Below are 27994 nucleotides of genomic sequence, written 5' to 3' on the forward strand. Positions count from 1 at the left end.
AGACAGACTACTTCCTAGTTACCTTTCTAATAGTCTGAAGTGGGAAAAAGTATGTCAGTATTTCCTGTTCTCTATTTAGTATTTTTTTTTTTTTTGTACTGAGAAACAGGATTATATACACCTTTTTTCTTCACCTTTTTCATTCAAACATGAATGTTAAATTATTTTTAAAAAGTTAAGATAATCCAGAAAAAAAAATGTACAAATGAAAACTTCCTTCACCCTCTCTGCCCCCACCACCCCATCTTTCAAAAATCAAAGATTTTGAGACGTGCTGCTGATATATTTTATGCCTGGATAAGCATACCACAAGAAATGACAGCAATCATCATGTAGCTACTCTGGGAACAGGACATATAGCTTCTTCACGCAAACTGTGAAAAGACACTGAGTCTAACTGCCACACTGAAGACCCACAGGTACATACATTTAGCAGTGAATTAGAACTTATCCGGATTGTTCCAACACAACACACAGAACAGATATACCACCTTCACTGAGCCTAGCTTATTTTGGTGCTATATGCTATAGTGTATGTTTCAATAAGCCACATAAATTAAAAATATAGCACAGTTGAAAACAAGTATTTATTATTTAACTGATTTTTTACTTCAGTGCTGAACACTTCTGTTTATCTACCCCTATGTGCAGTAAAGCCCTTATTATGCATGCTTTCAAATTATGGATGAGTAATAAAATTGGATGAAGCCAGGAGAGGTCCAGCATATCCAGCACAGAATAAGCACAAATAAAAATGTTGTGTCTACTGCCAGAACAAACAACTTTTCTTTGACAGGAGCCAACAGGTATATTTTTCAAAGAAACTACTAACACTTATCAACCTTTAAATAGGTATGAAAAGTAATGGTGAATGTAGCAAGGTATTGAGCAGAAAAGAAATAAAGTGGAGGCTACTCATTTTCAAATATAACAACCAAGTATCCCATGTTCCTTAAAAACAAGCAAAATACAAGAATTCCTTCAATATGACACATAAAAATCACCTTGTTCTTACTATTTTCAGTCCACTGGTAGCACAGCACACTGGAAAATACCTTTTTATTCATGCCAATGTGTAATCATGAAACAATTTTTTACAAAATTGTGTGATAACACTGTAGAACCAGCACACTGCATGAATTCAGTATGGAATGGTACGTGATTTATCTAACTACAGAAAAATTTAACAGAAAAGGGAAATATACACACATAAAAGTCACAGTGATTTCATTGTATGATATGAAAATATGCAAGTCTTGAATCCAGAAAATGGCAGAATATAACTTGTTAGACTCCAGTAAAACTTTGATTGGCATCAGTTTAAATAAGTCCTGAGAATTTATGTTTAAATTCTTAAATTACATGTTTTGTTCAACCCAATATATAGTTTTCATTTCAGAGCAGAATTCCTGCAATTTCTACCTTTAAGCCGATTCCTGCAGTTAAGTGGAAATCTACCCTTGGATTTCAGTAGAAGATACTGAGGTCTGGGGAACATTTTAGTTTGTTTTAACAAAAAACAAACAAACAAAAAGAACAAAATATAATCAAAGGTGAAATTAAAAGAATTTTCTTCAGTTTTGGACATGCTTAAAACTCTTTTAAGCAGACTGTAGAAACAGAAGGAAGAGAAATTGCTAATGAGCTAAAAAGCAATAATAATAAGTAGAAATACACCTCTGTTACTTTTTCTAGGTTTATATACAGTCTTGCTCTAGAAAGGATTTACATTGCTACACTAACTTGTTCAGACCATTCTGCACTTTCCAATCATTCAGAAAAAAGTCTTTGTTCTCCTACCACTAGTTACACAGCAAAGAGAAACTGGCAGTCATAACTATCAGGATGGTTAGTTCATCATCCATTCTGGGACTACAAAAGGAAGACAAATATCAGGATCACCCAGGAGCAGTAGGAAACACTGTGGAGATTAGAGCTTCACTGCCAGAAAAGTTACTGAATTCTCTGAGCTCTTCCTGTCTATTGCCTCTCTTTGCCAGGCTGCAACACTAGAGTGACTTCAGAGTATTTCATCAACTTCCAAACAGGGAAAGCATGAAAATCTCCAGAATGCTGTCTGTCTAGCACCTGGACATCCAACTGAGCATGTTCAAGTCTTATCTGAGACAATATGACAGTTATTGTATAACTGAGGGCAAAACCACAATAATTTTCGTGGAAGTGTCTGAAGATCAGTATTGCACATGACAAAAAAATTTACCTAGCTATCTCACATAGGCATGCAGTTATTAAAAAAAAAAAAGTATACCGCTAGATAAAATTTGAGTAGCAAAGAACACATCCAGGAGCTTGAAACACTTGGGATTTTCTTACATCCCTTCTTTCAACAACATCAAACTGAGCAGACTGGCACTAACGAAGTCACCAATTATGTGATCATGTTTGCAGGTCCCTTTATGCAATTTGACCAATAAGTACCATTTTTACTGGAACTTCTAAGTTGCTTCTAGGGCATCACCCTTTACACACGAAGAGCTCTTGCTTTGCAGGCAGTGTGGATCTGCAAATCAAAAGCCAAGCACTTCCTGTGACACATCAAAGATTTCACACAAGACAAAATGTTTAAGACAACATTCAATTTTCAAACACATCTATGATATTCATTCCACTTTAAAAAACTTACCAGTCAGGACCCAGAAATAACTACTACTTCTACATTCAAAGAGGGCTTCTTGTTAAAAAGGAAAAAAACCACACACACAAATTCACACTGTACTACTGGAACGATCAAGTAACAGAAAGGGTATATTTTATTACTACTTGACAGTTAAGTTCCATTCACTGCTTTAAATGAGTCAAAAATAATAATTTAAATTGGTTGCCATCCTGGCCAGAACTCAAAGAGAAAGAGAACTGCAGCCATATTCACAAGCACCTACTAAATTATTGATGTAGGAAGATGCAAAACAGAGAAAGTATAAAAAAAATCTATTTCCAACGAATTTCACAAGTTAATTTGAAAAATATTCCAATACACTGACTTAAAAGGGCCATTTACTTAATACAGATATATAAGACCAACAAGAGAGTAGTCTTCTCAAAGGGATCAGGATAAGAAGACGACACACCAAGGTAGGGGGGAGGGGGCAGGGAAGGGGAGGTGAGGCTGGTGGTGAAAAAAGAGAGAGAAATGTAACTACTTAACTCCATACCTGCGCAATCCTAAATCAAGCTGAGCCTCATCACTGATGAGTTCTGCCTCACTCTGGGCAATTCTCATTGCAAGTTCATGATCACGACGTTCCTGTTCAAGCACTGCCTGATGCTGGGTTTCCTCTTCTCGTTCTCTAGCCAGCTGAGCCTCAATTTCAGCCTGTTTTATAAACACACACCTTTAATCTTAGGCAACCAAAACCAAAACACTACGTAAGCAAATTATTAGAAAAATATGCCAACTAGTATATTTATAGCTTTCAAAACATGCAAAATTTACAGAACTGAAAAAGTAACGTTAGTATTTAGCTTGATCCAACAAAACCAAGAGAGCTACAGATTGCATCTTGGTTTTCATACAGTTTATCAAATCATTATTGTCCTCCACTCATATTACCTTTTCAAATTAAAGTGCCAATCAATTATTCCTTATTTAAAGAACACATGAAGTTTTGTGTTAGCTAATATGAAAATTACACTTGAGAAGTTTTTAGAATCATTAAAACTCAGATGATACAGAGCGACATGGTTACTTACTCCTCCATAGCACTAACACAATACTCCATTAATATTGTGCACCTGGCATTACAGGACTCCGCAATAGGCATTGCTTTGCATATAGGTCCACAGTTCATTTTGAAGAGTGATCAAAGACAAACACTGTAATCCTCTGTGGACCTATTCGGCTTTGAATTTAAGCAAATGGTGTAATTACCATTTACTGAAATGTAGTAGCAATCCAGATATAATACATCTGCAGAGCTAAACTATAATTCCAGTTTACCATCATTATTTAACAAATGGTCCTGCACACACAGTAAGTAAAATGCAACCATCCAATTCATACTTCTGAAAGTCATACACATCAAGTCTTAGCAGTGCTGCTCTTGGTGCTCAAAAGCCAGAAAGGAGACAAAGTAACTTCCCACTCATCATCATGAATTTGCACCACTAAAGCAATGCAGTAACACCAGCAACTTTACTCTATGAATCCCATTTTAGATTAGTTGATAGTAACAACCACCAGGAGGAGAGATAATGAGTAATTAACTGTATGTAGAAGAAAGAAATAATCTACTGGATTAAATATTTGCTTTGTATCCAAAAGCAGTGTTTTCAAGTAAAAGTGTGAGTTACATTCTGCATTGCAGATATCCACATCTCAGAAACAAACACAAATAAAGAAAATCCCTAGAGATTTTCTAGGGATTTCTAGAACTCATAGTTCTGGCAGACCAAGTATTTAAACCTTCTGGCAATGGGCCATATTGCTTCCTCAGTGGATAAAGCAATAATGTTTCCATTTAAACAGTCTGAATGGAAACTTCTCCTTTGAATTTCTCACAAAACACTTGGCACACCTGCAATGGTCTCCAAGCAATGATTTAGAGACTAACCAAATAGCAGCTTACTCTTTTTATGTTTAACTTCTGTAAGCTGGTAGTGCTTATTATTCCGATATAGCTAATAGACCAAATAACACAGGACAGATTTGGTTTTCATCAAAGTTATGCTGTAATTTCTCTGTTACTTCCAGGGACTTGTTTATCAAGAATGAGGTGATAGAAAGTAACATGCAGACGCAAGGAGGATATAAACAGTGCTAGTCTAACTCCAGGGATACGAGGATACAGGACAAAAATTATGCTTCTTATTAATCATGGACAGGGCTTAAAAGAGTCTGTAAACATCAGTGACCATGGATGGCCCTGCACTTGCTACAACTGCTCCTACAGAGAAGCTTTTTCTGAGATTGCTCTCCCAGGTCACACAGACAATCTCCAAGACAAGAGGAAAACAAGGGCATAGGGGTCAAATGTCTCAGAGTGAGAGTTCATGATGGGATCAGCAAGAAGTGTCAGGAGTCAAGGGGAAGGGGTGGAGGACCTGGGTTCAAACTGCATGTATTTATTTTACAGAAATGTAGACAAAAGGGCTACTGGAGACAGTCTGCATCCTGTCATTATTACCAGTATTCTGAAAGAGTTTACAGTTAACCTGGTACATGACACAGCCTGAGTCCAGATGTAACTTCTAGTCGAAGAGTGCCAAACTTGCCTGACATGGAATATCTGCAAAAACTTCAAAGGCGAAACTAGGATTCTCCAGTGTTGTGTATTTTTAACTTTAAAATAACCTTAAGAACAAGTGCACCTCTACTCGGAAGACCTGAACTTTCATGTGAACTAGAAATAGGTGATCGGTCTTGGGATGTCCTAATCATGATTTTTGCCTTATATTTATTACTAAAGCAACATTGCTGAATGACTGAGAGACACATTTATAAAATGAAGCCATTGGAATCAGAGAAGAACCTAAGCAGTGGAAAACATTTTTAACAAATTAAAAGCAAACAAAAATCCCAAAATCCAACAACAACAAAAAAACCAAAACCTGCTAAAACATTAACCTGAATACGCTTTTCTTCAACTCCCCTCTTTTTCCTCTCTTCTTCTTCATGTTTTCTTTTTGCCTCAATCTCAGATTTCCTATTACAAAATGGAAGGAAGAAATCAAAACATGTTATTATGATGCAGACGAACAAGGGATGGGAAAGCATCTTCCATAAAACTGAATGGTAATTTAGAAGTCAGTACAGTCCTGATGAAAGGACACTACATGTAAAGTCAAGAAACTCCAACTCCATCTGTATTTCCATCTGCATCACATAATTTCTTCCATACTTCTGTAATTCTATATTCTGACTGTTTTAACACTGCATAGCACACCAGGAGTACAATCCAAGTGACTCTCTTTAAGGATAGGAGTCCTAAAAATGATCTCATTAAACTGCCTTTCCTTTTTTCTTCTCCATTCTACAACCAGCAACTTATTCAAAACTCACAGACGTCTTTCCTCTTCTTCCTTCCTTCGTTGTTGTTCTTCCTCTTCACGTCTCTTTCTTTCTTTTTCCATTTCCTCCTGTATGCGTCGTAGCCTCTCTGCTTCCTCCTCTTGCTGTTTCTTCTTTTGCAGTGCGCTCAGAAGTTGCTCTGAACTTCTAACTAGAGCATCATATTCTTTCTGTATCTGTTCCCTAGTCATTATAGTGGTCTGCAAAATGAAATAATAAGGGGGGGTTATATTGTTTTACATTTACACTTCACTTCTGAAAAATGTATGTTGAAAAACTATTAAGTGAAATGAGAGCACTCAGCAGTATAATCATATACATTTCAGGATGGGGGAGCTCGAGCACCTCCTTCAATTTCTTCCTAAAATCCTGGGGTTCCACTACTCATATAAAACCATACAAAGTAATCTCCATTTTATCACTGAAATTAAAACTGACTTCTCTTTAAAATATTACTTCATTTTTTTAAACCTTGAAGTTTTAAGCAACAGAAATTCATTCTTACCACACTAAGATGAAAACTAAGGGCCTCCTCTTCTGTGTCATGTTCTTAGTTGCTATAGCGGTTATTTACAGCTCTGCCCTTTATGTCACAGCACGGAATAGCTTTTCTTACTATGTGTGCTAGCACTCAGTAGAAGTATTGGACCATGCTGTGACTTTTTTAAAAAAGGTATTAGTAGCAAATAACAGGTTGGAAACATTTAAAACAATAGCCCTTGCTACATATGTTTCCAGACCTCACTGACAGCTACAATTTCATTTATTTTTACAATTCACACTGATGTATACTAATAACACTGTGATATGAGGTGTTTGCTGACCTTTTCTGAGGGTGTACCATGATCATAATCAAATTATTGTATTTTTATTAGAAAAGAGAACTATAAATTGACAGGTTAACTCTATAATCTTTTCAACCATGATTTTAAATAGAAAGATCTTAATACAGTACACTACGAAAGCTATAATATTCCATGAAACAAAAATTCGACACATCAAATTTTATCTAACATTAGTAAATCCCAGTGTGCTTTCATCTTGACTGTGTATGTTTGCGGTAAGAAACTGAGTACTATAGACCCTGAAGTATAATCAACAAGCTGAATTCTCTTTACTATCAAGTCTGAAAAAAACTTGTAACTAGAATATAAATCTCTTCACTCTGTGATAAATACTTGTACGTTTCAGCCCTGGTTAATTTAAAGCATTGCTATTATGCATTATTCTATTAATAAAAGCTACAAGAAAATTATTAACACTACTTGTCTCACACTATCAACATGCATTTTTGCTTTAAATTCTCCAGTGCCAATTTTGAAACACAGACAATAACCAATCTAGATGCATGTACTCAGTTTTAGGATTCACTTCAGTAACATTAACAAATAATTTTAAACAGGATTTAACCAGTGCCTCTGAAAATTAAGTCCTCTGTATTAAACTGTCTTTTCTATTAAGAAAAATACATTGGCCTTGTACTCTAGATTAAGTTTTTAAAAGATTCCAGTAATAAAAAACTATTTATCTGATTATTGCCACACCTTAATTTTGGTCACTGAAGCATCAATAGAATATTCCAGCTCCTTGACCTGCTTGCTTGTCTCCGCCTTCCCTTCCTTCAGAGCACTTACTACTTCATTAAATTTATCAAGCCTTTTCTTCAGCTTGCGCACTTTTATCAGGCCATCAATGCTGTGAAGGGAAAAGAGTTTATTTGTATCTTGAGATGTCTTTAGAAGGTGATATTTTTAAAACTACTAATAATCACTCACATTAAAGAGGTAGATAGGAGAGACAAGTTATGCCTTCTGCTAAAGCTCACCCTCTTTTTCTGAAATTCAAACATTATCACATGAAGTAACTAAAGCAATGCAGTCTTTTGCAAACAATAATTAAAAATGATTAGTAGATAGTGACAACTCAAAATGGAAAAATGCATTTTATTTTGAAAATTAACGTGGGGTTGTTTTGGGTTGTTATTTTTTGTTCTTTTTTTTTTCACTAACAAATCATTAGTATCCACTGGAGGATTTTGACTGGAGTGGATAAATGTTGAGTTGCGCCACTTAGTCAGTGAGCAATAATGGGACTGAATCAGATAGAACTACACAGCAGGGAACCCAGTCATTAGACCCCACAGGGAAAAGATTAAAAAAAAAGAGAGTCTGGGGAAAAGAGCAGTCCAGGAAAACCTGGAGCTTTTTTAACAACCAGTAATGGAGAAAATGCATACAAGTTACACCTCTGCAGAGTCAGTCTGCCTATAAAGAAATCCCTGAACTGGTAAACAACACACAAAAAGTAGAAATTAAATCAAATCTTTAAAGACGAGTATAGAACACCTTAAAAACCGGGTTTTTTGGTCATAAACGCAAAGGTACAAAATGAAACATAATTATCAAAAGATGTAAAAGAAAACATTTTCTAAGAACTCCACTATTAAAGAACAGATATTTGGAACCCTATTAAAGAACAAAAATGTGTCAGCAGAGCTTAGTGACCAAAGTGGTTTTGTCATCAGTACTCCAGGCAATCAGATTAAAGTTAATGGAATTACTTATTTTCAACAGGAGACAAGACAGACAGAAAACACAATTATTTTTAAGATAACAAAGAAAGTGGACCTATAAAAGATGGTGTGAATGAGTAAAAGACAAAAATTAATGAATTTAATTTAGAGAGACTTAACTAAGTATTGCTAATAACTAGGCTATCAGTGAAGGATTTTATGACCAAAGGGCTAAACAAACATCTCTTAGGAAAGGTTCAGATTTAGTCTATTCATCCTTGGGAAAAAGAGGAGGAACACGGCACCTCTCTAAGTCTTTTCTAGTCATATTTGCATCATTCTATGAGTTCAGATTTTTCAGATATTTAGTTAAGAAGAGTAAATCTTCTTTTTACATTCACAAGACACTATTATTAAAAATCCATTTTCTTCAACCAAGAAATATCCTCTTACCGTGGTTTGTGCTTTCTCTTGCAAAGCCACATACGGATAGTCTTTTGTATTTTAATGCAGGCACCGGCTCGGTATTTTATCTTATTTTTCACTGGAAACACACAGAGGATACTGAGTATTAATGGTTTATACAATTTAACACAATTCCTATATTACTCACACACTTGATGGCTCAAAACTCTATCTAGACTATCTATGCTTGAGAGCTAGGTCTATACCAGAACCACAACACTTAAGACAGACACAGCAGACAACATAATTCACAATCCTGAGCCAGGCATAGAGACTGACACCAAAAAATCCAGCAATAATTAAGCACGTACACACACACACACACACACACACGTGTGCACCATCCCCTGCCCAGATTCACAGACATCAGTAACCTCAGTGAGCAGTCACTGGACCTAGCAAGCAGGAAATACTCAGCTCAAAGTCCAAGTCCTGTGCTGAAGGTTAATCAAGTAGCCAATATCTGCTAGAGATAATAAAGTGGCTGCAACTTTGCTGAGCATTTCTCTGCGATACTGAAATTAAAGGACACAAAACCAAACCTCCAGCTGTTGTTGTTCTAATACAGTCTTCATCTAAAGACTCAAATGATTGGGACCAGGAGGCAAGTTAAACAGAGAATAATGTCAAGACACAGGCATGAGCATATGGGCTGAGTATCTCAGAAGTGCAACAGTAAGTGCAGTTTTTACATATCCAGAGGAAGCACAGATACCTAAGGATCCATGCTGCCTTTAGTTGTCAGCTGAGCACATGGTTTGTCAACACAGTGATATTGAACTACGGGAGTTAGGTAATCACAAAGATGCACTCTACTTTTTGTGTATCTATTTCAGCTTTATTTGGGGGATAAAATTAGCTTCTAATTTCCTATAAAACACTAAGAAAAAATTAAGGTACATCAAACTAGCATTTATTTCCCTGGGTTTCTATTTTTCAAATGTAATGACAAACTTTCTGCTCTGTCTTTCTGAAAAATAGACTAAACATAGATTTCTAGATCAGAAACACGATTTTAGTGTTACAGTTTCTGATGTCTGAAATCTGTATGATAAGAATTCACAAATTCTATTTGACTCAGTATAAACAGCAACAAATAGTATCGGATCAGTGACAGATGTAGATGTCACAACTGCACTGGCCCAAATGCACAGACATAAAGCATGAGGCCTTTATGCCTTTCTTCCCCATCTTAATGTGTACTTTCTATCCTCCATGATTATAGATCCCTGACATCCTGCATCAAACCTTTCCCCATCTCCCAGACACCTTTACTGAAGCATCCCACAAGCATCAATCTCTATTCCATACAGCCTCATTGCTACTCTGCACAGTAAGTTCAGCAGGCCAAGCACTTAGAAACTGCCTATCGATGGTGATAGGCACTTATTTGCTGATCAGGAGTAATTGCTGGAGCAGAGGTGTTTGCCCCGTAATTCCTGTCAGTGCTTTCAAATATGCAGTTTCTGTCTGGAGATGACAACCTCTGTGCAGGCCTTTCCCAGAACTAAATAACTCCATGTTGTCAGCTGAGAGTTGAACTACTGTTCTTTCCTGCTGATGTAGGAGTCTGTCCCCTGCAAGACTTGTGATAACTAGTTATTTCTGAGCAAGTGTTTGCCCAGGCTTCAGTAAGCACCCAAGCAGACTGGACACAGGAGATCGGTGGTGGGCTATATGGCCCACTTTGTAAAATCTCTGCTGTAAGCCCGGCCTGTATGTGCCTAACAAAGCATAAAAAAGTCTCACCAGCCTTGAATCAATTACACAGACTTTACTATGTAACCATCTGCTATACATGCCCTTGGCCACATTTCAGGGTGGTAATAATTGCTTTTCTATGTTTTTAACAAACATTTTGATTTAATAAAATATAAAATACGTACATTTAATCACTGAGAGAGAACACCACTGAACTTTTTTCCAACGACTGCAGATAAGCCAGTGGTTCACTCGTTTAACTAGCTCTGCTAAGTGATCTGGATCAGACTTCATTATCTGATCAAACTCTGCAAACTAAATAGTAAAAAAAAAAAAAAAAAAAGGTTTACAAATTAGGAAAACAGAGAGTGTTAGACATTATTATTTAAGAGTATGTTGAGTTAAAAAGGTAAAATATTTTTAATGTAAACTGAATGTCATCATCATATCAGCTTTCAATTAATTCAACTGAGCAGGTATGTCTGGCATCATTTCATTCTTTAATGATAACAAAAATGACTACTGCTTTTTTTTGTTTGTTTAATTGATGTGCAACACTTTTAGCATTTTGAATAATCCAACCATTTATTAAGCACTAAATATTTATTGCCAAAATTTTAAAAAATTAATTGCTTCTCTACATCCTGAACACTTACTCTGGCCTTCCACAACTTCAAGACAGCTCTAATTTTGTATCTAGGAAAAAAATAAAGCCCTGAAAGCATTTCTCAGTTTTTAACCTTTGTATAAGAGTCCAACTGAAGGCAAACTTTTCTGAAAATTCTGCACTTCTACTTTTCAGTAATTAGGACAGTGAGAACATTCTTCTGGGACAGTAATTTTCCTTTCTAGTCACAACAGCTCCCTAATTCATAGAATGGTTTGGGTTGGAAGGGACCTTAAAGATCACATAGCTCCAACCCCCCTGCCCTGGGCAGGGGCACCTTCCACCAGACCAGGTTGCTCCAAGCCCCGTCCAACCTGGCCTTGAACCCTTCCAGGGAGGGGGCAGCCACAGCTTGTCTGGGAAACCTGTGGAAGGGTCTCACCACTCTCACAGAGAAGAACTTCTTCCTTACATCTAATCTCAATCTACCTTCTTTCAGTTTAAAACTGTTACCCCTTATCCTATCATTACCCTCCCTGACAAAATGTCCCTCCCGATCTTTCCTGTAGGCCCCTTTAAGTACTGGAAGGCTGCTATAAGGTCTCCCTGGAGCCTTCTTTTCTCCAGCTTGAACAATCCAAACCCTCTCAGCCTGCCTTCATAGGATACACATTCTGCATAGCAGCAGCATTGCTCAGAATCACAGAAAGATATTTCAGCTATATATAGATTTTACTAGAAAATCTTTTTTCTTTGCTCTAACTTGCTCTTTTTTATAGTCAACATAAGACTAAAGTGACTGGTAGAATGTTTAGGAATACACATGTTGCATTAGGAGTACAGCAGCATTAGCAACAAGACTATGAAACCGATTATATCAGTATTAACTCTGATTTTTTTCACAGAAAATTAATGTTATCTACAAAAAACTCTGGGCAACCTTATTTAAATTGGTCACATTTTCAGCAACGTGTTGAACAGTGTCACCTGCAGAGATCCCTTCCAATCAAAATTATTCTAAGATTCACATTCATGGACTCCAAGAGAAACATTACCTTGCCAGGTCTAAAAAACACCTTGGTTAGCCCAAATTTATAATCATTTTCATTCAATCCCAAGGCTTTAAAAAGTGCCTGAAACACAGAAAACAGTTAGGGTTATATTCTGCCTCCTACAAAAAAAAAAAAAGTTCAAAACACACACAAAAAAAACCCATAATACATTGTCTGCCCTGGATGATACAGAAGAATTAATTTATTTCCCACCTTGCAAAAAAGCCTAGGATCCAGTCGAGCCAGTTTTTCAGGCAAGTACTTCTTGTACATATTATACAGTTCATGAAATGAAGCTCGTGAAGGGAAACCACCTTGCATCAAATCCAGAACTGACACCATTCCTAAATTCATGGGAACACAAGAACAAAAGCTGCTATCAGCAAAATGAAAATGAGGCAATAATCTTTATGATAACCAGTAGTTTATGATATAAGTCTCAAAGACATTGTTCAAAGACTAAACCACAAAGTTCAGCTGTGGCTTGATCCAGTCTCTAACATTTCTTGATCATGTGATCACTCACAAAAAGTTAATACTGAACAGATGAGAAGAGTTCATAAAATTTTCTCCCTATTTGAGAGGTAACATGTAACCATGCAAAGGATTTTTTTTTTCTAATATTTCTTCTAAGTATTTTTTTTTTTATTTTTAGCAGACTTGACATTTTCATTTTTAAAGACAAAACCACCCCAACTAGGCTTTTATTTTCATCATGTCAATGATATTCGTGAGATGTGGTACAGCTGCTAAGATGTAATTTTAAGGTCCCAAATACTGCTACTACATTTTGGCTGCCACTAGGACATCACTAAAGCACAGACATCAAGTCAGTAAAAAGGCCAAATTACTTCAAGCAGCATAGGCCATGTCAGTTTCTGCCCATGCCACTTTTTTCCCACTGCTTTACACAACTCTATCAACAGATCGTGCATAAAAGTTTTTAAGTTAAAAGCTAACTTATGGTTGCTGTCTTTAAACTTAAATCTTTTGCATATTTGCTTTCAAAGAAAATTTGTTTACACTAGGTCTTTCTTTTTCAAATAAGTCTTTATAGCATTACATCCTGCTCTTTTAAAATTACATGTTATGACTTTGTTTTACTAGAATAAGCTTCATTTAATGTTGCTAAAGAAAGCACATCTGGAAAAGTGAGCTTGTAAGACTACTGTAAAATATTGCAATTGTTGGCGGGGAGGGAGTTAATACGCTGTTAAACCTGAAGAAAGCTACTACTAACTATATTAGTGGAATCCTAATTATTGAAAAAGTTGTTAAGTTTTTGTGATGATAACATGACATGTTAAACATGTGGGCTTGTCAAAACATCAGCTAGAGAACCTGGAAGTACCCTGACTTCAAAAAGAGAAAAGATAAGCACAAGCTACTGAAAGTACAAAAATACAGAAAAGGGGAAAAAAAAAAAGAAACATTGACACACTTTGATGAACAAACGTCATATGAAAAATGACAACACCAGCACTCTAATTCCCAAGCAAGCAGTTCATTCTGTTGTTCAGTGGGGCATGATCAAACCTGCTAATAGTCACTCTTTAAAATAAAGCTGTAGAACTGGAAAGCATGTAACATTTGAGAATAATGAAAGTGTAACATTGCAATCTCTAGTATACAAAGTAACAGGAAAGACTATGCTGAAGTGCTCTCTTTGGAAGTTCAGCTCCAAATCAAAGTAACAGTGGCATAAAGAAATTCTGAAAGTAAAACAATACAAGTCAACTCTACCACAGTATTCACAAAATCAAAGAAAACAGGTGTGTTTCAATTATTACATATCTCAGCTAAAACTGACTGCCTCTAAGTGCACGCAGGAGTTTCTAACACTTCAACTACCACAGTAATTTAAAGGAATTCTATTTTTCGGGTCTCAACTGCTGCCCTATTAACTTTGTGAGCAACTCAAATAAATGGGATTCATCTCCAGGTCAGGAAATCTAAATTTATGTGCCAATACATGGCTAAATGGCTTCTTACATATGCACCTGGCATCTGAACTCTCGTTATAATCAATGGAAAAACAGTCAATGGAAATTACATCAACTCTTCCTGTGAAGAGACCTTATGGCTGTTCGAATGAATTATTTCTAGGGTTCCGTTGACTAAAATGAGATCTATGTTACTAAGAATCTAAACAACTTTTCTTAAGACATAAATAAGCTACCTTCTGGAAAGCAACAGTTCAAGCACTGAAATATTGCTTCCATCTTGCATATTTCAAACTTAGGTCAATCTATATAGCCCAAAATAATGAACAGAGGAAAAAGTATCAGAGGCATACATTACCTGAACACTGAAGCTGCGAGAGAATCTGTCCTCCTTCAAAATGGTGATTTGTCATCTTTAAATTAGGTTTGATACAGCGAATAAAGCTAGACCCCTATTACCAAAACAAGAAGTTAGCAGAATCTACACGTTTTAAAACCTCCTGAAATAAGTTAATCATTTAAGAATTATGGGTGGGGAAAAGATAGAAAATAATAGTATTTTAAAAGAGAAATGCTGACATTCATTCTCTCTCTTATATCAGTTTTGCACTTTAGCCTTGGTCTTGTTGTAATTGATCTCAATGTTCAAGCTATTAATTGGATGCTCAACTCTTCAGTTTTCACTCAACTGTTCTTCTTAACATTAGTACAATCTAATTACGATTTTGCAGTGTAGATTCTATTACCCTCGTTATCTTCTACAGTCACATCACCTAAATGCTTCAGTCCTCCAGAGTTCTCATCAGTGAACATGCTACCAGCCTCCTGACATTGGAGTCAAGCCAGATGAACTTGACCTTCCCTTCTTCTAACTTTTTCTTTTTACAGTTTCTCTTGGCTTCACTATCCCTTCCCCCATGTTGTTCCACTCTGCTCCTCTCTTATCAACATGAATGCTGTCTCTACAATTTTGACCACTGTTTTCTCCAATCATTTCACATTCATTAAAGATGACATTTTTGCAAAACACCATCCAATTATTCAGATTTTCCTAGAACAGCTGGCTGCTAATAATAATCTACCTTATATACTAAAACAAAATCGGGACTGAGAAAACAGTATTACTCCTGCTTTGCAGTGTCTTCTCTCTTTTTCTATCTCAGCTGAGAGTGAAAGAGCACCTGCCAAGGGAGCCCTATGTTAACAATACATCCTCAGTCATGGGTTAGCTAAACAGAGAGTACAGAAAGCCTGGCCACATACTTTTTCCCTGGACTGGGTCTCAGTTCCAGAGTGTTCTGTGTGAAAGAGACCATGTTTCTTTCAGAGCAGTCTCAAGGGTAAAACTGTAATGCTTGCTACACTCCAGCACCTGTCCCATTTGTTTGCCATGTTTTTTCTCCTTTTTCTTTTTTTTTGACAGAGCATAACCTCTTACCTAGAATTGGTTAGAATATGCAGTCACGAGAAACAAGAATGTGCTCCTACAACTCCAAGTTCTAAAAATAAATGTCTATGTTGAACTACATGGAAAATTCTACAAACTATCAAATTGTATCAGATAAATTAGCAAATATTCATTAGGTGAATCAGGTTCTTTGGACATCTGTGCATTTTACAGCTTATCACGAAAGTGAAGTTAAACATTTTATTTTTAATGGCTTTTTGGAATCTGAAAACAGTAATTAATAATGAATTATCATCTGTCTTACTTCTAAATAACATTTCTAAATCTTCTGCAAATTAGTCAGCAATGAGAACCAGTGAATGGAAGGAAGTAAAAGTGTTTACTCAAATTGTGTAACTTTCATTCTACAACAGCTTTTTTAAAGGTGGTGGGTTTTTTTTGAAGTAACTCAATAATCATCACCTGCACAGCAAGATATTTCAAAAGTGTCACATAACAGCAACCTCCAAAGCAGTTACTTATCACATTTATTGTAAGCAATACTGTTGAGATAATCTATGACTTATGTCAGAAAACTATGAACCTTTATCTGTATATATACTTACAGTACTGTGAAGCTTCTCAAGAAGCAAATTTAACTGAGTCTGTAAAAGAAAACAGATATTTCAAAAGTCTTAACACAACAACTACAGAAATACACACACAGAGGTATTGCATTACTGCATGCATGTTCACTGTTAGTAAATAAGACAGAACTGATAAATCAAACGTTCACAAATCTTAACAGACAAAATCATGCAAGTGTGCACGAATGGTCCTGAGGAAATTGCTTGTGTTTAATTGTACAACGATATTGTATGGACTAGTTATTTACTACAAACTAATTATCAAAAAAAGTGCAAGCTCCTTTAGGAAAATAAAGGAAATAATCGCTATGTAATAAAATAGAAAAGAAAATGAGAGTGATCAGCAATAATTTAAAAATACACTGAAAATTTGTGAAAGCCCAAATTAAATCTACAACAAGCATATATTTGTATGTTAAATAATTAACACAGAAAACAGATATGCTCAGAATTTTCTTGGCTTTCTTGAGGCTAAGTCAACATTCAGGTGAATGAACACGCATAATCTATTTTTAATTCCAAACTTCCAAATTTTTAATTCTCTATAAATGAGAATAGACTATGATTTTTAAATCACATTTACTGAGGCTATATTTAAACATACTGTGATGAGAAAAGACCACAGTCCTATGATTATTTGGGGGCAAGTCTACAAGATCACCAGAGACTAAAGACTATCAGGAGAAACAAGTTACAGTTGCTATTGAATGTAATTGGTAGGGCCTTAAAACATTTCAGAATCACATCAGGAAAGCAGCTATACTTTTACTTTACAGACGTGTCTGTTCTACCACATAGATTTACTGCTGTGTCAGCCTTGCTAGTTTACTAGCAAGCTTTAAGTATATAGACTGAAGTAAGACAAAATTCTGTATGGCCTAACATATTCCTCATTTTCTGTAATGGAACCAAAATTGAAAGGATCTGACTTTCGAGTATTTTTTTTTTTTAACCAAATATTTTAATTACCTTGAGTCCAAGAAACCAGATTTATGTGAGCAACATGTGTCACCTACAGCTGTCAGTCATCCTTCCAGTAGATAAAATTGTTTGTTTGTTTGTTTGTTTTTTAACTTATCGTGAATATGGTTAGAAAGAGAGAAGGGGTGCCACAAGAGGCATGACAAACACTAATAACCTCCTGCTCAGTTCTTTCTTACACACACTTTACATCTCTACTTGAATATAAACTTTAGGTTTTCTTAAGTTAAAGCTGCTTAGTTTTGGGACAGCCTAATTTCCATCCACAAAATACACTTCTGCCAGAGGAAAAATACCCCTTCCTTATACTCTGTGATTTGACAAGAAATAAGCCAGATCCATTCTCAGGTAAATTTCACTAATGAAATGATCACATGAATAAAACATATTGCTAAAACTGCTGCTCTTTGAATTATTATGATTTAATCCTTCATTACTGTAGTAAGGTAAATCATCTGAAAGATTGAGTAGATCTGATGAACTAATTAATCATTATTTCCTCAACTGATTTATGAGAATTAATTTTAATTTGTTATAAGGAAGGGATGCGTGAAGGATTTCATAAAGAGAAGTCCCTGCAACATCACCTAATAATTGATGTCATCAGAAGAATTTGAGAGTGACTGACATACTGACACACTAAGAATTCTTATTCTTAAAGAGGTGAAGTTTCTACTTAGATAATAGAACTTATTTTGATGTTATCTGAAGTGAAATTTCCAAGGCTATTAGTGTTCATCAGCAGCACATGTTGTGTCTGGGAAGGTAACACTAAATGAATTACTGGAAGTAAGACATACATTCAAAATGCCATGAAACTTGAAAACATTGAGAGAATTATATATTGGTGGGCCAGATCCAAAGAAGACTTTAGTCATGTTCTAGGTGTAGAGGTGAACACTGAAATCCAAAAGGCAACCTGAAAAGTTCCCCACTCAATTGCTGCTTAACCTAAAAAATGCCTCCCTTTATACTTCAGCCCCGCTTGGACAATGGTATCATTCACATGTCCACATCTACTGGATGTGGGGTGCTAAAGCCAAGAGGAATTGAAACCCAGATGGAAGAAAGTGGAAATTATCTCAAAGATCCCACAGTTGGTTTCATTTTGAAAATGCAGTTATAAAAACCAATGGATTATAGCTTCACCTACAACAGACTCACGGTTGCAGGGTTGGCTCAGGAGATGGCTTATCTGTATGCAATTCCATTTTTCAGTCTGGATTGTGATCATGTATTTTATATCAAACCAATTGCTACAGTTTAATTCTACAGCCACTATATGATAAGGAGAAGGAGGAAATAATTGTCAGAGCAAAACTGAAAAGAGCAGGCTGCCCAATTCTCAGTTAAATACCAAAACCACTACCTTACAAGTCACCCTCTGTCTCCTACTCTTCCTGGCCCCACCAAAATTTTACTTCTGGATACATAACAACCCGTCTCCAGAAGGGTATAAAGAGAAACCACCTTTGTCAGATTGATCAATAACTTGGCACTACAAGAAATACAGTAGACAAAAATACTGAATACAGTGTAGAACTGAAGCAGAATACTGTTGCTATACAAAAAGCAAGTGCTGCTACCATATCCTTCCCGTTCTTCATCCCCTGAGTTTTTGGAGAACAGTTCTAAACACCAGCCACAAGATACGATTATGCAAGAATGAATTTATCTTGCAGTTCTGATTCAGCATTTTACCATGACATGGAACAGAAATGCAGAAATGCTCTTCTGCTATTAGCACTCTACACGAAGTTTTCTATATTGTCTAAGATACTTGCTTTCCCCAGGGACTGCGTAAGGAATCATGCTAGACACATGATGTGGGATTTTATGTGCCCTACTTAATGTAGCATACCAAAAACATCGCAGCACTTGACTTGAAGGCATACAAATCCTTCATTGGATCTGGCCCAAATGTGTTGAGAAGAGCTCTTGCTGAAATTGCAGCAGCTCTACCAACAGTAAATCCATGAGATTGAAAAATTTACCTGCAGCCCACGGTTGTGCCTGCTTTTCATCTCTTAATTCCCCTATAGTTCTTTTTCTAGACATCTTGAGCTGGAATAGTCCAGCTAAAATAAAACTGCTGAATGAGAAAAGGATGCAGAAAACATTCGGAGAAGACAAAGTTTGAAGGTCAGCTTTACCACAAGCAGAAGAAAGGAGAAAATGAGGAGAAGCATCAAATTCAGGTATTGAGAAAGGAAACATTCAGCACAGTGAACATCTTTCTGTGAAAGCCATGACTATATTTTAGAAGAGGAAAAACAGTGGTTAGGTTAGGTATTGAATTTTGAGAATGGCAAACTGTAGCTGAATGATACATCTTCTAGAATGCACGATTAAGATTGGATGGAAGAACACCGTTTGTTACATTTAGAAGCCCTTAAAGCCCACAGGATCCAAATTTAGATCTCAAGACTTTAAGCCTTTTGAATAAAGACTTCTATGTGGCTTTGCAAAATTCTGACTTAAAATTTACTGCATAATCTTTGTAAGGACTATTATGAAACATCTTTTTGACAGAAATGCATAGCACGTAGCTTGAATATACTGGTTTCTTATAGTTCAATCAAAAAACCATCTATTTAACAAAATTTTCTTTGTCTGAATCTCACGTTACCACTAGTTGTCCCAACTTTAGGTTCTACTTATTTCAGGTAACTTAAAAGTGGCATATATTATAAGAAGGTAAGGTTCTTTGCTGTATTATGTTACCTTGAATTTGTTTCCCACACTTATGAAACTAAGTTTCCCAGCTTTTTGTTTGGGATCCTTGTTGTTGTTAGTGTTAGATTCAAAGAGCTGTCGAACAAACTTGTCCTTGGATTCACATAGAAGAGATTCAAGGGACATGTGCAAAGCATCATTGTTTTTTTCCACAAATTGCATCTGAAAAGGCAACCGAAGAAATAATAGCACATTTGTTTCACTGTCCCAGTTACTTAAGTCTTAAAGAAAATTAAAGAAAACAAAGTTATATACTTAATCACAAATCAGCAAGAATATGTGGGGCAAATATTCATACATTATTCAAACATCTTATCAACTGGACACACAAAACATTAATGTCAGAGAAAAGGTAGTTATTAAATTTGAAGAATGCTGTTGGAATTACAAAACCCAAGGTTTAGTGCCTTTTAAGAGATCAGTTGTGTTTTTGTCAACTATTATCCTCCTCGTTTCCATTTCCAGCACTCAAGCACATCATCACTTGGGAATTCTGAGAAGCTTAATTCCTCACTGCTTGTAATATCACTAAAGATCTGTTGTGAAAGGGGAATTAACATGCACACTATTTAGTGCATCTACAGTTTGGAAAGTTAAATGAAAAACGGTTATTTTAATATTACTATATTTAAGAACAACTGATTTAATAAAGGATATGGTCCCTTCCTACAAACCTTATCTCTCCAGTTTATTTAAATAGGCTTACTAACTTTTAGAAGTTAAGAACAATACATTACACTGAAATTCAGAGATCAAGACACTAGTATCCAATTTCACACTAACAAAATTCTGAATAGCTTTTGGAGCAACTTTAATAGTGACTTTGATATTTATGAACAGAAGAGGCCAAGACTAATTCAAAGAAAACATGAATTTGCCAGGTATCCCATAAAAGGATTAAATGGTGATGAGAATCAAAAGGACAGACACAGGCTTCTAAAATTACCTTGGACTATGAACACACAAGACTGGAATATGAATGCAGCTAGATGAGCATCCTCACCACAAACTAGATTATGAGAACTGCCACAAGTATAGTGGGAAAGAGAAACAAATAACAGCTGAGGTACAAGGCAGCCATAGTCCAAAAGTTTTAAGGTCCACGCTGAGTCCCTCTGAGGGAGGGCATAAATTAAGTCAAGCATATTAGCATAGCTTCTGGACTAAAGCTACCTCGTATGTGATTAGCTCTGGCAGTAGAGCTCAGGTGCTCATATCTGGCTCCTCTGTTCCTGAAGGGACTCTAAGGTATTATTAACATACCGGGATGAGGTACACAGTTTAACACAGAGCACTTGGAACAAATGTGTTCCGGTTTTATTTATTATTTTGATGTTGACTCATTAAGTGACCTCAGAAAAATCAGATAGGTAAGAGATAAACTTCAATTTTCTTATCTGTAAAATGACCTGCAGAATGTGCCTACTTCCAAACAGCAGAGCAATCATTATCAATCTTGGAGTATTTTGAAGTAAATAAGAACAAGACCTCAAAGTACGCATTTTCAAATAACAAAAAAATAAAAAAAAAAAAAAGTCTTTAGAAGTAGCTTTCCTCTTACACACTGGAGGTAAAGACCAGAACAACAAAGCATTTTGGATCTTCTGTTTATCTTAAACTCTTACTTTAAAAAAAATTAGGTTTTACATACTGGCTTCAGTTGTTTCAATGATGAATAAGAAAATAAGAAGAATCTGGAATGTATTTTGAGGATCCCAATTTCAAGTATTTCATATTCTTAAATGAATGATTCTATTGCCAGTAGAAATAGAAAACAAACAGTATAAAATGTGATTTTTAATATAACATGAACAGTGATTGCATACAAGGATAACCATGATTCTGGAAAGCTACTCTGAAGTCTAACAATACTTTTATATCATGTAGTAAATTAGTCTCCCCAAGATGCAAACATCTGTTGATGTAAGATTTGTAGTAGATCATGAATGATTATATTTAATATTGCCACTATTACCTATAGATCTGTAACAAACTCTTACATAAAAATGACACAGAACAGTCTGTAATTTAAGAAGTTAAATGAAACTGTCAATTCTGTCACATACTCACAAATTAATTTCAAAGCTAAGACATAGCAACTTTTGAATTCTCCTCTGATTAAATTTTCTTATTTAACCTACATACACTGAAAAATATAAAAGAACAACAAAGTGTAACAAAAATAGTTTTGCGCAAGTAAAATTACCGTCTCATAGCATACTGCTCCTGCAAAATGTCGGATAATAAAGCCTTCATCATCTCTGATATTTCTGTGAACAGCCAATTTAGACTTTCTAGGAATCTGAAAATAAAAAGTGGAATTACAAAGAATTACACTGAAGAATGAGAAAGTTTATTCTTAAAACATTACCATGATTCCGTCAGGAGCCCTAGGTGTTAAAAATTACACTTCCTGCAGTACCACTACCATTCCTGTTCAAACCAAGGTATTCCAAAAACCTATTTTCATTCTCATTCACACCCTTATATACCTCACATTCAAAATAAGTCACCCAAATTGCTAACACCAGCTAGTTGATTTTCTTTTGCCTTTAATCACCAGTTTCTATACCATTCATTCCACAGCTGATTAATAGCCTTGTCATATGAATAGGATTAGGCAGAAGCTTAAAATATGTTTTTAGATGGTACATTTTAAAAGGTAACCTAGTTGATCGTACAGATACTGACAAAAATTTTACATTGCACAGCAATCCAGTTAAGCAAGATTAAGTGGAAACTTAACAAAAGGTAAATGGATGACAATTTTATTTGGCTCCCTTTGCTCACATTTTTTCAGCAGTGACTTTTTTTTTTGGCATTTCAACAGAAGGCAGGTACATAAATTGCACTGATTCACATTAAGCTTCCACAGAGTGCTGTATCCTAAAGAATTAAAAAGATTTTCCTTCTGTATTCCCTATTTTCATTTCTGAAGTGCTAGCTAGGCACTCCGCGTAAGTCAAATATTCTCCAGTGCAAGCAGTATTTGAAAGGACCAGCAAAATAGCTCATCTGATATGAAATAATCTAAATTAAAATGTGTTATTTCCTTTTCATGCATTAGATGTTAACAAATTTCAAATGTAAGTGACGAATACAGCTTTAGTTTCAGCAGGATATTGGAATTGCTAGAAGACTTAAGCCTTCAGTGAACTTTTCAACAAACCTAATAACCAAACTTGTCCCTAACAAAAGGATATGGACTGTGCAGACTGGTGTGGTATGAGATTTCTTAGGAAAGGTTTTCATTAAAATCAAGTGTTACTATCAACTGTTCCAAGAATTGTTTTATTAAAACAAGACAGACAGCAAAAATAAACGTACAGAGAGTCTGAAATGGTCCTTGTGTTTTTGGTGCACAACAGAAGTAAAATGCTGGTCGCTTGGTTGGGGAAGACGATTTTCTTCATCCAAAATATCCAGTAGACCTATTAATTTTGCTTCAATCAAATCTATTAATAAAACAAAATATATTTACAAAAATTGAATATATAAACTCATATCAGAGCTGAACATTACAAGTTTAAAATGCTACTGATTCAATTCTGTATAAAGAGATCTAGGGATGCCTGTTAATACAAAATACAAAAAGTCATTGCAAATTAATTCTACATATCTGAATTGCTGTTTTAATTGACATCCTATACATACCAAAGTCTAACTCTAACACAAGGAACACAGTGGAAAACAGTTTGATTTTTAATCTGGGTCTCAAGTCAAATTTAGTCATCTAATTCCGAAAAGGCGCCTAAATGTTTCCGTGGTATGACCGTAGGTTCTTTATTGGATCATTGCTTATATTATTGGGGGGTTTTTTAAGTTTTTCATCCATGTTCTAGCACATGTCAAAACTGAAAGCATGAAAAGGCACATACTTTCATTCACAACAGGATCCAGGAAAAAAAATGAAATGCATTTAAGAAAGGCAAATCAGACTTGCACATACAGTGGTGGTTTCAACTCTTTACAAGTATATTGCCTTGATCCTTCACATACACAGAGAAAAGCCCTTAAAAGCTGACATAGAAATTCATGCTCTTGAAACTATTAGACACAAGAATTTTGCAACTTTTAAAACTGCTTTGTATTATCTACGAAACTGTTCTTGTAAGAGGAAGTTTACTACTTCCTTTTTTTCTATGGAAAGGAAGAAATGACTAATGCTTGTACTGCTGCAATCCCTATTGTACAGATTGTAAACACTATGAGGCAACATATAAAGCACAAAGATACTCTCAGAGCAAAGGATTTATGCTTACAAAATCTGAGTAAGCTAATTTAGCTACTGAGATGACTACCATCCCACCAAAAGATTCCAACATACTAATGACTGTTCTTAAGATTCTTCCATACTGTTAAAAAATTGTCCATGTCAACATTATATCCTTTTCTTTTGTGACAGTTAGTATTTCTACATGTTCACTGCTGTCACTGGCCTGGTCCAACACCTTAAACAAAACTATATTTTGGCAGAAACCAACGTTATTTCTCTCACTCACTTGAAAAGGCAGTAGAAAATCCTTTTCTCCTGACTATGAAAGAACAAAATAGGCATAGATTCTGTGGTTTAACTGAGCTATAATTTATTAACTTATGTAAGAATAACTCATACAATAAAGAAATGTGTCAAATCTGTGGTGAGGTGTCATATGTTGGCTGGAAGAGTAAAAGGGTTTGTGACTGAGGGAATGATACCTCTATCCTTAGGTAAGCTGCCCAAACCTTTTTGGGAACAGACTTAGGCTCATACACACATTATTAAATATATTATTAAACCACTAGAAGAGAGATTTGTATTCATAGAAGCCACCTCTTTCCTGTTGTTATGCTTTTGTTCCCTCCTTCAAATACTTTCCTGTTGCTTTTTCACAAAGTGGCTAAAAAGTTTGGTTGACAAGAGTTACCTTTAGTTAAGCCACAGTTAGTGACTGTACAATCCTATCTGTCTAAGTGAAAACTTCTTCAGCAAAGCTACAGAAACTCAGAAGAACCAGACATTTTGTAACAGATGTTAAATTCTGTCACTCTGTTCAGCCAGGACTGGCTATTTACCATAAGCAAATTACTGTAAATGCAAAAGCAAAATGAACTTTTGTTGACAATACACCAAATAGGAGAACAGAAGTTGAACACAGAGAGAGAAAAAATAAAAAACAAACAAACAAACAAACCTTAAGCCTCTGGTATGTATCAGTCTGTGGAAGCCTAAAAGCAGCAGTAACATCTACAGCCTGTTGCCTATAGCTCATTTTGTTTCTTTGCTCCCTGGCTCAAAACAGGTGGAGGGAATGGGATGGTATTTTTTCAATTCATGGAACATTTTTCCCCAGACACCCTCACCCCCTTCTTCACTTTATTTACTCTATTTAGGTGTTCTAGGAAAATGCACAAGAAATTCACAAGTCCCAGCTGCAGTTATTATACACTGTAGGACAACACGGCTCTGTTACCAACCAGAACTGGAACGTTATACAAAACTGGGAGAATTGACAAAGTTGCAACAGTCCTTAAAAGCATAAAATTACTAGTGCTACATGTATTTTGCCTCTTCTGCTTGTTTTTTTTCCTCCATGACACTAATGAATAGGTTGAGATTTCAAGAAGTACATACCTATACAGTCCTGATTATCTACATAGCGCACTTCATTAACACCCAGCCCTTCTTTTTGGTAAAGTTCTTGTTCCTTTAAAAGAAAAAAAAAAAATATAGTAATTGGAAAGAGAAAACACCACTCACCATATTTTTTTTTACCCACAAAAAATGTTGGGTTTTTTTTAAGCAAACATGAAGACATTTTTAAATAAAGCATCAACGCAGATTTTACAATTTCCTTCCACAGCTTAATATACTCCAAATTTCACCTCCTTAACATGCAATTAGATATTCCCATTAGCTATGAGATACTGTCCAGTATCTGGATGCCTCATTTTAATGAATGGTGAAAAAGAAGAAAAGATTGTTGATTTTTCAAAAAGCCATGTTATTTTCTGGCACAACGAGATGTCACACAGTAGGAAAATAGTTTGCCAACTGCATTATTTTTTAATCTAAGCATAATGTGCAATCTTATGGAAAGAAGTGCTACTTTAAATATCTCTTCACTAAAAAAAATAAATCCTCAAATATATCATTACATATAACATACCTCTTTCAGAATCCTTTCATTAAAAAACTGCTGCAGTTTTTCATTACAGTAGTTAATACAGAATTGTTCATAACTGTTGTGCTCAAAGTATTCTGAAAAACAGAAGTTAAACTTCTATCATAAACAAGTGGAGAGAATTTAAAAAAAGCTTCACAGTGCTAATATTTAAAGATGTGTTCAGATCTGTAACTGTTTCTTTCAGTAAAATAAAAGCTGTTACAGATTTTCAAGTTTCACATAAGACAGATCTAAAAATATTGTGGAAGATCATATTTCTAATACAAATAACAGACAGTTATATCTGGCATCAAACTAAAGCAAGATGCTACCATGCAATGAAACTGTATCAATACATCCTCATGCACCCATGTTACAACAGGCTGGCACAAGATATCATAGCTCTATATACCCCAAAACCAAAGGTTCCCTTTTTTCACTGTTCTTTGACCACCTTAGCAAGGCAAGAACACACCAGAACACATGCCCTATTCTGAATCTCAGTGAGCCTAACAGGACAAAAGCTTTATGGGAACCATCAATGTCCACCACTTCCCAGAAGCAACCAGGAGCTCAAAGTCCAACTGTGTAACAGAACTATCCAGCCTCTAGCAAACACTACCGTAATTCAGAGACTTTATTTGCCTGCCTGTCAGTATGCACGGATCTTCTCAGGACTGAATGGGAAAACAGCATTCACATGCAATACCTTCCCTAATTTTACCAGGTGGCCACAGTAAGATTCCATTCCAAATTTGAGTCATTCAAAAACTGTCTATATAGACACTGCTGGAATCTGAAACCATTACAAAGATATCCAGTTTGACACTAACGCTTGTTAGAGTTATTAAGTCATAAGGAGAAGCTCTAGATCTCCTCTACATTCTTATAACTCAGGAGAATGAGTCTTTATCTGCTCTCTTGATACCTTCTTAAGCCCTTATAACCCATCCCACACACCACCATCAAAAAGAAAACCCTCCCGCTCTCCATTACAGAATTTACCATTGAATCTTTGGTGGCAATAATAGACAAATACAAATTTTTTTTTTTTTTTTTAAGTATACTTACCAAAACCAGCTATATCTAGAACTCCAATGAAGAAAGAAGAAGTCTCAAATGGAAAACACTGGTTTACCCTGTTCACTACATGGTCAAACAGATGACTGTACACCGTTTTAGCCAAGGCATCACGAGCATTGTTTGCTTGTTCCACTTTCAAGGGTACCCTAAAAAAACAAAAATACAGATCTTATTTTTCAGAATTCCTTACTATGAAATACTGAGATTAGACTATAAATTTAAAAAGAGCCTTTTCCAAGTATTGTAAATTAGGACACAAAAAAGCCCAAGTTCTAGGCCCAGGTAGGAAATGAGCTTGCCAAGTTAGATTAACTATCCAACCTGTAAAAAGAAATAATGCTTCACTATCCTCAGTAGAAGTGAGATGCAGATGTTTTCACACTCGTTCAATAGATAATTAGAAATTATATTGATAATTGCCAGAGAAAGGTATTTAAAATATATATACATTCCCATCTGCAAAAAATATTTTAACTACTTATTTATGAGCTGCCTAATTACAATAAAACCTATAGTTCAGTTTTGCTCTGACATCTTTGTCTCTATATTTTCATAATGTTTATAATTAAAACTAAAAGGCTGTAAGTTAATTGGCAACAAAAATAAAAAAAAGAGATGAGGGAGTGCATTCTCATGGTGAAAGTTATATGCAACCCTAAAATAAGAATTCTTTTTAAACAGTGGGAGAAGGGGTCTTTTAAGGGAT

At 35.5% G+C, this 27994-nt stretch overlaps 1 protein-coding gene across 4 annotated transcripts in view; it reads right to left on the reverse strand.

The window, feature by feature from the left end:
- The window catches only part of MYO6 (myosin VI), a 106909-nt gene that overhangs the window by 19043 nt on the left and 59872 nt on the right, over positions 1-27994 (reverse strand). For all 4 annotated transcript variants that reach the window (XM_042802982.1, XM_042802985.1, XM_042802984.1 and 1 more), the window contains 16 exons: positions 27277-27434; positions 26209-26300; positions 25674-25746; positions 23387-23514; positions 22266-22361; positions 20048-20221; positions 16322-16360; positions 14667-14760; positions 12579-12709; positions 12369-12446; positions 10892-11021; positions 8994-9084; positions 7573-7723; positions 6020-6228; positions 5585-5663; positions 3174-3334 (listed from right to left, as the gene is read on the reverse strand). In XM_042802982.1, the coding sequence (XP_042658916.1) occupies positions 3174-3334; positions 5585-5663; positions 6020-6228; positions 7573-7723; positions 8994-9084; positions 10892-11021; positions 12369-12446; positions 12579-12709; positions 14667-14760; positions 16322-16360; positions 20048-20221; positions 22266-22361; positions 23387-23514; positions 25674-25746; positions 26209-26300; positions 27277-27434 (1884 nt within the window). The remainder of the gene's footprint in view (positions 1-3173; positions 3335-5584; positions 5664-6019; positions 6229-7572; positions 7724-8993; positions 9085-10891; positions 11022-12368; positions 12447-12578; positions 12710-14666; positions 14761-16321; positions 16361-20047; positions 20222-22265; positions 22362-23386; positions 23515-25673; positions 25747-26208; positions 26301-27276; positions 27435-27994) is intronic.

The sequence above is a fragment of the Tyto alba genome, unplaced genomic scaffold (assembly GCF_018691265.1).
Source record: "Tyto alba isolate M040663 unplaced genomic scaffold, T.alba_DEE_v4.0 Super-Scaffold_40, whole genome shotgun sequence".
NCBI lineage: Eukaryota > Metazoa > Chordata > Aves > Strigiformes > Tytonidae > Tyto > Tyto alba.